Source organism: Triticum urartu, chromosome 3 (genome assembly GCF_003073215.2).
Source record: "Triticum urartu cultivar G1812 chromosome 3, Tu2.1, whole genome shotgun sequence".
Classification (NCBI taxonomy): domain Eukaryota; kingdom Viridiplantae; phylum Streptophyta; class Magnoliopsida; order Poales; family Poaceae; genus Triticum; species Triticum urartu.
In genome coordinates this window covers 652,786,367-652,796,950 of record NC_053024.1, presented here as the reverse complement: position 1 = coordinate 652,796,950, position 10,584 = coordinate 652,786,367, and the positions used below count along the sequence as shown (strand labels likewise).

At 49.1% G+C, this 10,584-nt stretch overlaps 1 protein-coding gene across 2 annotated transcripts; it reads left to right on the top strand.

Annotated features, from left to right (window-relative positions):
* Nucleotides 1-7,301: 7,301 nt before the first annotated feature.
* On the top strand, nt 7,302-10,138 carry LOC125549000. Of its 2 annotated transcripts, XM_048712504.1 has the most exons (3): nt 7,303-7,616; nt 8,547-8,618; nt 9,935-10,138. In XM_048712504.1, the coding sequence occupies exons 1-3, from the start codon at nt 7,403-7,405 to the stop codon at nt 10,027-10,029; spliced, it is 381 nt and encodes a 126-aa protein (XP_048568461.1). In that variant the 5' UTR covers nt 7,303-7,402; the 3' UTR covers nt 10,030-10,138. The 2 variants fall into 2 exon arrangements, with proteins under 2 accessions (XP_048568462.1, XP_048568461.1); XM_048712505.1 differs by lacking the exon at nt 8,547-8,618 and having other exon boundaries at nt 7,302-7,616; nt 9,935-10,106.
* The last annotated feature ends 446 nt before the right edge of the window (nt 10,139-10,584 follow it).

Here is a 10,584-nt window from a genome sequence, read left to right as displayed (position 1 = left end):
TGCAGCTTGATCTTTGAGTTGGAAGGAAGCGAACTTCACAAAGTCCTCAGGCCTGACGTTACTGCACTCGAAATGCTTGCACAGATCCACAAGCCAATCGTCAGCATCGGTTGCCTCAACACAATTGCTGAAAGTCTTTGGCCCGTTAGCAAGGAACTGGTTGAGTGTAGCAAAGTGACTCTGATTGCTGCCTTGATTCCCTTGACTGCCTTGATTGCGCTCTTGGAGAATTTGCATGATCAGCTGTGTGTTTGCATTGGTTGCGGCCATCACAGCTTGCCATGCCTCTGGAGGAGGTGGAGGTGGTGGCGGATCAGGATTCGGAGTCGTGCGCGTTGGAGGAGCCATCCTGAAGAGGGTGACCACCATTAGCACATTGACAGATTAATATTGAAGCTGAATCCAACGGAATGAAAATTGCAACATATAGTCTTCACATCCGAACAAAATGAACGAATGCATTCCTCTTGAAATGGTCACATATCCATAAATTGAGAAGCCATGCAGAATTAAGGTAGAGAAATAAATCAACAAGGTACAGATCAAGAACGAATAATCGGTAAGAAATCCCAATCTCAAACCAATATCCATGGAAGAAGAACTAGAGCTACTAGAATTCCCACCTATGAAACTTCCGAACTTTTCCGGTTATGCAATCAGGTGTTGGGGATACAGGGGAAGCATAATATCTCACCCAAACTAGCAAATCCTACATCCAGCTGTATCCATCCTTCAACACATAACCAAGAAACCTTCGGAAACCATCTACCTCAACCTTCGAAAAGCATCCGTTATACAAGTTATGGCGATACTCCTGAACTCCCGCCCCAGTACTGGGTGGTGTCAAGGTTATCTCACCAACGAACTGCATAAAAGAGATTTTCGATGTCGGCGAAAATATCTCAAGTATTCCAGAATTGCAACGATAAAATTATGATGACAACACCTCAGAGCTCAACTCCCCGGGACACTTCCACTAAACCCTTGATAGGAGGCACCAAGACAATGTTCTCATCATAAGCCATCGGAACGATTCCAAGATACTCGTGTGATCCTAAATTTTTTTTTTGTGAAATTTGAGAAGAGAAGAGTCAAAACTCTACGTCATGATGCCTTACCAGAGCGATGAGGAGACTGGGAAGTAAAAAGAATTCCTAAGCTCTCCAATATATAATTCCTAAGTGACTCAAAACATTTTTCTAGACACAACTCGGCCTCTAAAAAAATGATCAAGCAATGGGGCTCCTAAGGTCGGGGAAGGCTCTGATTACCAACTTGTAATGCCCTCGATGCGGCTATAGCTCCCACGTGTCGAGGCACGACTTAGAGGCATAACCGCATTGAAAGCAATGTCGCAAGTTAGGCAATCATCACAACATCCCATGTAACATATAGAATAAAAGGGGGAAACATAGTTGGCTTACACTCGCCACGTCACATCAAAGTACATAAATAACATACATCATTCAAACACTCATGGCCCGACTACGGCGCCAAATAGAAAATAACCCAACATGCAACACGGTCCCGATCAAACCCCAACTGGGCACCACTACTGATCATCAGGAAAAGACACGTAGTAACGCTGAGAGTCTTCGTCGAACTCCCACTTGAGCTCATAATCGTCACCTGGAGCGGAATCACCTGGACCTGCATCTGGTATAGTAGGAATCTGTGAGCCACAGGGACTCAGCAATCTCGCACCCTCGCGATCAAGACTATTTAAGCTTATAGGAAGGATAGGCAAATATATGTGGAGCTGCAGCAAGCGACTAGCAAGTATGGTGGCTAACTTATTCGCAAAAGAGAGCGAGAAGAGGAGGCAAAGCACGAGCGAGAAGCTAGAGGGCAACCTGCGCAAACATTACTCCAACACCGTGTCAACGAAGGAATAGACCTCCTCCCAAGACGTTCCGATCAGACTCGGTATCTCGGTAATTCAAGACACTTCGACAGGTTAAAACAAGACCAGCAACACCGCCCGAATGTGCCGACAAATCCCGATAGGAGCTGCACATATCACTTTCTCAGGGCACACTCAGATTGTCCTAGGTACGGGTAGGCCAGCCCAGAGTTGCCCCTGGTGGCCACCGGTAGCTGACAGGTGGACCAACACTCAGAGGAGCACTGGCCCGGGGGGGTTAAAATAAAGATGACCCTTGAGTCTGCAGAACCCAAGGGAAAGAAAAGGCTAGGTGGCAAATGGTAAAACCAAGGTTGGGCATTGCTGGAAAAGCTTTAATCAAGGCGAAATATCAAGGGGTTCCCATTATAACCCAACCGCGTAAGGAACGCAAAATCCGGGAACATAACACCGATATGACGGAAACTAGGGCGGCAAGAGTGGAACAAAACACTAGGCGAGAGGCCGAGCCTTCCACCCTTTACCAAGTGTATAGATGCATTAAGATAACATAGCAATTTAATGATATCCCAACAAGTAAGTAAATGTTCCAACAAGGAACGGCCTCCAATCTTCACCTGCAACTAGCAACGCTATAAGAGGGGCTGAGCAAAGCGATAACATAGCCAATCAACGGTTTGCTAGGACAATGGTGGGTTAGAGGTTTGAAATGGCAATTTGGGAGGCTGACAAGCAAAAGGTAGGCATCATAGCATTGGCATAGCAAAGAGCGAGCAAACTAGCATAGCAAAGATAGTAGTGATTTCGAGGGTATGATCATCTTGCCTGCACAGTTGTCAGAGTTGACTGGATCCTCAAAAGCAAACTCAATGGGCTCCTCGTTAGCGAACTCGTCTCCCGGCTCTACCCAAACAAGACAAACAAGCAACAAGGAAACAATCAACCACGTGCAAGGATCAAGCGATACGATGCAATGATGACATGCTATGCGGGATGCGATGCGGGATGCAAAAATGCAAGATATGACAGGAAATGCATGAACCTGGCCTCAACTTGGAATTCCCAAGGGTGCCACTGGAAAGATGAGATGAAATATCTTGAAAACGATATAAAGAACGCCGGAATCGGAGTTACGGTTTGGAAATGGCAAGCGTTTCAAAAATTACAACGGTCTACAATTTACAGCAAGTAGGCATCTAAATGCAACGAAATGAACATGCTACAGCACCCAAACATGACGACAAAATACATGGAAGGGATGCACACATGATGCTTAACAAAAGACTAGCACTAAGCCACGGCCAATTCATCCATTATGAGGTTCAAACAAGCATGTCAAAAACGCAAATGCAAAACAGATTTCAAACTTAGTGAAATTAACACTTGTCTGAAATTTCAGATCATGAAGCTCTCTTCGGAGCAGCAAAACAACATGAAACATGACCTGATTATGACAAAGAAGAGCATGGCATGGAGCTACTCAACAAGCTTAACAAAAGTCCCTAAGTGACCTGGGGCCAAAAGGGATCACAAAATATATTAACGAGCACACGAAGATAGCTAAAACACAATCAGTTTTCAGACTTAGTGAAAACTGAGACATGCTGAAATATAACTCACGAAGGCATGTAAACGAGCTCGATGCACTCACCACGGTGCAAGTCACGGCAAGGCAAGCATACATACATTACGAAGGCACAAAATGCAAGCTAGACATGGCAAGAACAATGGCATAGCATGCACGGATCAACTACAATAGCATCGGCAAAATCGCAAACGAGTTGACGACCTGCCCAGATTCACAACGAAGCAAAAGTAGAGCTCGATTGACTCAAGCTAGGGTGCTCCATAATTGCAAACAAAGGCATGGGTGGATAGAGCACTACAAGATCAACAAAACTCCCTTACTGATCATCCTCAAAAGAGGCACGGATCACTAGGAAACAACAAGAACATATGGCATCATGAACTAAATAATCCCAGACTTAGTGAAAACTACTAAGTCCCTGAAAACAGATTCACCGGGTGCCTCACTTTGCAAGCTTGCACAAGTCACCACACACATCACAAAAATGCATGGGTTACACCTCTGGAAAGAAGACAAAATCCTTAACAAAACATATGAAGGACTCACAGGCATATAATGCACACAACAATCATGGCAAAAATAACAAAAGTCTAAGATGAACTAGCAGATCTGACAATTAACTCACGAAGCCTCTTTCTAATAGCATTTCGGGCATCAAGATGAACTCAAATGAAAATAATGCAATGGAATGAAATGATGTACTCGTCGAGATGAACATTTTGATATACTATATGTCCAAAACGGAGCTATGGATGCGGAGATACGGCCGGTCAAAGTATGCACAAAATTATAAGGGAGAGGGGAAAAAGTCAACCCAGATCTAGGGTTCCTCCCGGGCGCGCGAACCGAGGCGAGATCCGAGCTCGCCGGAGAAGACCTGTTCGCCGGAGATGGTGGCCGCCGAGGGGAGGGGAAGCCAAGGCGGCTCCGGCCGGCGTGGATGCGGCGGCGGCGGCGCGTGGAGGCGGCGGCGGTGGCGCGTGGAGGCGGCGGTCGGTGGCGGTGGTGCCCGACGCGGCGGCGAGGCGAGGTGGTGCGGCGCGGCGGCGGCGGCAACCGGGCGCGAGGCGGCAGAGGAAGGCGGCACGGGCGGCGGAGGACGGTGGCGGGGCGGATCGGCGTCGGGGACGAGGTCCCGGGCGGCGGCGGCGGTGGCCCGGGCCTCGGGGGCCCAACGCGGGCCGGGCGGGCCGCGCGGGGAGGCGCCGGCGGGGAGGCCACGTGGCGGGAGGAGAGTGGCTGAGGCGGCGGCGGACATGTCCGGCGCCGTCCGGACGTGTCCGGCGGCCTCGGATCTGAGATTTTAGGGTTAGGGGGGAGAATGAACCGCGAATTTGTGGAGGGGGGTGTATTTATAGGCATAAGTGGAGCTAGGAGAGTCCAAATGAGGTGCGGTTTTCGGCCACACGATCGTGATCGAACGCTCTAGGACATGGGGCAGAGTTTGGTGGGTTTTGGGCCAAATTGGAGGGGTGTTGGGCTGCAACACACACGAGGCCTTTTCGGTCCCTCGGTTAACCGTTGGAGTACCAAACGAAGTCCAAATGGTACGAAACTTGACAGGCGGTCTACCGGTAGTAAACCAAGGCCGCTTGGCAAGTCTCGGTCCAATCCGGAAATTTTTAATCCCCACACACGAAAGAAAGCTAGAAATGACCACCGGAGGAGAACGAAGCGCCGGAATGCAAAACGGACAACGGGGAAAATGCTCGAATGCATGATATGAACACGTATGCAAATGCAATGCACATGATGACATGATATGAGATGCATGACAACGAAAAACAACACACGGAGACAAAGACCCGAACCCGAGAAATAAATAACTTAACGCCAGAAACAACAAGAGTTGGAGTACAAATAGGGAAAGTTACATCTGGGGTGTTACAGGGAGGGAGGGCAGCCGCACCCTGAAGTCTTGGCGCCTCCCTCTCCCCTGCTACACCTCTCCCTCTCGCAGAAGCTCGGCGAAGCCCTGCTGCGGTGACTGCTGCATCCACCACCACGCCGTCGTGTTGCTGGATCTTCGTCAACCTCTCCTTCCCCCTTGCTGGATCAAGAAGGAGGAGACGTCACGCTGACCGTACGTGTGTTGAACGCGGAGGTGCCGTCCGTTCGGCGCTAGGATCTTCGGTGATTTGGATCACGACGAGTACGACTCCCTCATCCCCGTTCTTTGAACGCTTCCGCTCGCGATCTACAAAGGTATGTAGATGCATCCGATCACTCGTTGCTAGATGAACTCATAGATGGATCTTGGTGAAAAGTAGGAATTTTTTTATTTTCTGCAACGTTCCCCAACATATCCTTCCATGGATATCATACTATGCTTATCCTTGGGAAGGATATACCCCTGAAATATGTGTTAAAACACATTTTCCTTTCCATTCTTCTGTTTAATCTGATAATCACATTTTCCTTTCCATTGTTTTGTTTAACCTTCTTGAGGTTTATATGATCTAAGCAGTAATAAGTCATTGCTTTTGTAAGCACCTCGGTGTACAACTCTGTCAGTAAGAACCTTTACTATTGATTGATGACATTCCGGTATCCACCGATGGACGAGAACTTTGCCTCATGGTCCGCCTCGTTCAACGAGCATGAAAATGGTTATCTTCGTCCCTCGCCCTTGGTACCGATGTTGTTGTCAACATAACTGATAGGCTATCCTCTGACATGCCTTGTTATCATGATTGTACAAGATATCACCGCCCTTTTTACTTTTAACCTACATGGTGGGCCCATAACCCATGGTTCCATAGGATCGAAACCCGACTCTCCTGTACACCCTGTTGTCCAAGTTATTCCTCGCGCTTGACTTCGTATATGATTCACGGGCCACCTACCTAGTGATCTATTCTGGTATCAGATGAAATACTTACTTCCCTTGCTCTACATCCCTTTCACGTTTCATTTCAGGCATCGAACGATTGCCTGCTCACTCAAAACTTCTCAGGGTACCTTCTTACTTTGCTCTTGATATCTTCTTAAGCTTCAATTCGAGGGTTACTTCCGCCACCTTTCCTGATATTATCTACCAAATAAGCAACATGGTAGCGGTTCGTTCTTTCGAAGTCAACCCTTGTCCTTCGTACGTATGTTGGAGTTCCCGAGGAAAGGATGACGACCTCATCATGGTGACCTGAAGCAAGGGAATGGAGACATCAACGTGATGGATCGACCTCTTCGATAAGAGCAACTAAGACCGAGAACACTCGCTAGAATTTCGTAACCAGAACCACCCGACCTTACGCCTCTTAAATCTCGGGACGAGATTTCTTGTAGTGGAGGAGAATTGTGGCACCCGGATAATTAAGCTATAGTAAACCCTTGCTAATCATGCCAGGTCATCATGGTTACATTTTTGCTAAACCTCACTTGTTTCAAACCAAGATCAAATTCAAAATTCAAATAACAAGTCAAATTATAACTTCATAAATCAGTGAATTAGACATGTTCAAAAGGTTGTAAATATTCACTAACAAATTAACAAACATCAAACAACATTTTGGGAATGCTTATATGCCAATAAGATAATTAAAACAGGAACAAACCACATTTAATTTAACCTTTTACAAATAAACAAATACTTATGCTATTCAAATATATTTGGAACTTCTTGTGCTAGGTCATTACATGGTCTAATATTTATGTCCTAAGTTTCATAAGGAACTAAATTCATTTACTATGCAATCCAAATATAAAACAGTGAAAGAAATAAGAGAAAAGGAGTAAGGGAAAAACAGGAAAAAGGCAAAAAAAAAACTAACCTAACCTACTGGGCACTTGGCCCATCTAGAAAACCTAAGGGCCCAGCCGCCCCCACCAGCATACTAAACCTAGCCCCATCCCCTCTTTCGATCCCATCTCTCACCTCGCTCCCTCATCCTCCCGCACCACCGCTACCACACGCGCGCGCACCAGGAGAGGAGCTCCTCCCCCCGATTCCCATGGCCGCAGGCGACTGCCTCGAGCCTACCTGCGCGCGCCCCTCTTCTACAACGTCGCGCCCGACCTCCTTCCCTTCCTCCTGCACCGTGCCCGTCTTCCCTGAGCTCCGCGTGCGCTACATCGGCCGCCCTGACCTCCTGCTGCACGTCGATGTCGTCGGTCTGCTCGCCTCCGGCCACCCCACACTGCCTCGAGTCGCCCACGACCTCCTCTGTGAGCTCCCGCGGCTGTTCCCTCTCTCCCCTCCTCGATTCACCGCCGTAGGCCGTCGTCCGTGCCGCCCGTGCTCCTGACAGTGGCCGCGGTCACAGCGCCCGCCGCCGCGTCCACGCCCTCACCCAGTCCACGCCCCGCGTGCCCGAGCCCACGCCTCCTCGCGCTCGCACGCCTGCTGTGCCGCCATCTGCCCGCGCCTCGCGCCGTCCGCTGGCTGCTGCTGCTCAACGTGCGCCGCCGCGCTGGTCGCCGCTGCCATCGGCGCCCGTGAGCGCCTGTGCAAGCCCAGCCCTCTCTCTGATTTGGCCTTATCCCCCTGACCGTGGTCCCAACCGTTTAACTAGTGGGCCCTAATTCTAATTAGCAGTAAACTCCCACTAATCCCCCACTGACACAGGGCCCCACCTAGCTAATTAAATTAACTAACTAAAACTAGTTTAACTATAGAGTATGACACCTGGGTCCTGCCTGTCAGCTTGACCCGGTCAACAGTCAACCCAGTTGACTGCTGACTGGACCCTTGACTGAGTCAACTGGGCACCCTGGCCCCACTATTAGCCTGTGTGACAGAATGTTGTGTTTACTTTTGTGTACACTTAGCATTTAACATTAAGTGATTTTTGTATTAAATTAATTAATAGTAATTTTAGAAATGTTTAAATCTTTGAAAATTAATATAAAATAATCCGTAACTCGGATGAAGAAACTTTGTACATGAAAGTTGCTTAGAACGACGAGACGAATCCGGATACGCAGCCCGTTCGACCACCACACATCCCTAACCTATCGAACTCGCAACTTTCCCCCTCCGGTTCATCTGTCCGAAAACACGAAACACCGGGAACCCTAGCACCGCGTATTCCTATGTCATGCCTTGTGTTGCTTTGTTATTTATTGTGTTCCCCCTCTGTTACTTCTTTCCGGTAGACCCCGAGACTGCCGGCGACCCCCAGTTCGACTACGGTGTTGACGACCCCTCTCTCTTGCCAGAGCTACCAGGCAAGCCCCCCCCCCCCCCCCCCCCCCCCCCCCCCCCCCCCCCCCCCCCGCGATCACTAGATATCGCCTACTCTCCTCTATACTACTTGCATTAGAGTAGTGTAGCATGTTACTGCTTTTCGTTAATTCTATTCTGATGCATAGCCTGTCATTGTTGCTACAACTGTTGATACCTTACCTGCAATCCTAAATGCTTAGTATAGGATGCTAGATTATCATCAGTGGCCCTACACTCTTGTCCGTCTGCCATGCTATACTACTGAGCCGTGATCACTTCGGGAGGTGATCACGGGCATATGATATATACTTATACTATTACATTACTTATGATACTGTTCGGAGATGGGGGCTGAAGGGGCAGGTGGCTCCATCCCGGTAGATGTGGGCCTGGGTTCCCGATGGCCCTCGACTGTTATTTTGTGGCGGAGCGACAGCGCAGGTTGAGACCACCTAGGAGAGAGGTGAGCCTGGCCCTGGTCAGTGTTCGCAGATACATAACACGCTTAACGAGATTGTGGTATTTGATCTGAGTCTGGCCACTGGCCTATACGCACTAACCTTCTACGCGGGCACAATTATGGGCACTCGACGTCGTGGTATCAGCCGAAGCCTTTTCGTGATGTCAGCGACTGAGCGGCGCGCGCCGGGTTGGACTGGAACACCTACTCTTGTATAAGGGAGGCTAGGTCTGCTCACCGGTCGCGTTCGCAACGTGCAGGTGTGCAAAGGGCGATGGGCCCAGACCCTTGTGCCATAGGATTTAGACCGGCGTGCTGACCTCTCTGTTGTGCCTAGGTAGGGCTGCGACATGTTGATCTTCCGAGGCCGGACATGACCCAGGAAAGTGTGTCCGGCCAAATGGGATCGAGCGTGTTGGGAAATGTGGTGCACCCCTGCAGGGAAGTTGATCTATTCAAATAGCCGTGTCCCTCGGTAAAAGGACGACCCGAGGTTGTACCTTGACCTTATGACAACTAGAACCGGATACTAATAAAACACACCCTTCCAAGTGCAAGATACAACCGGTGGTCATCGGTTAGGATTGTGCTACACGATGCTACTTGGTGAACTTACCATCTACTCTCTTCTACATGCTGCAAGATGGAGGTGGCCAGAAGCGTAGTCTTCGATAGGACTAGCTATCCCCCTCTTATTCCGGCTTTCTGCAGTTCAGTCCACATATGATAGCCTTTTCCATTTGATACCAATGCATACATATGTAGTGTAGCTCCTTGCTTGCGAGTACTTTGGATGAGTACTCACGGTTGCTTTTCTCCCCCTTTTTCCACTTTCCTATACCCGGTTGTTGCGACCAGACGTTGGAGTCCAAGAGCCAGACGCAACTGTCGACGATGACTACCACTACTCGGGAGGTGCCTACTACTACGTGCAGCCCGCTGATGACGACTAGGAGTACTTTAGGAGGATCCCAGGCAGGAGGCCGGCGCCTCTTTCGATCTGTATCCTAGTTCGTGCTAGCCTTCTTAAGGAAAACTTGTTTAATTTTTGTCTATACTCAGATATTGTTGCTTCCGCTGAGTCGTCTATGATCGAGCTCTTGTATTCGAGCCCTCGAGGCCCCTGGCTTGTAATATGTGCTTGTATGACTTATTTTATTTGTAGAGTTGTGTTGTGATATCTTCCCGTGAGTCCCTGATCTTGATCGTACACATTTGCGTGTACGATTAGTGTACGGTTGAATCGGGGGCATCACACCCGTATATAAAGGAAGGGAGGAGGAGGAGGGCCGACCACAAGGGGTGTGCCCTAAGGGGGGATTCCTACTCCTAGTAGGAGTAGGTTTCCCCCTTTCCTAGTCCAAGTAGGAGAGAAAGGAAGGAGAGGGAGAAGAGAAGGAAAGGGGCTCGGCCCCCCTAGTCCAATTCGGTTTGGGGTAGGGGGGCGCACGACCCACCTTGGTCTGCCTCCTCTCTTCCACTACTAGGCCCATGAAGACCCAATACTT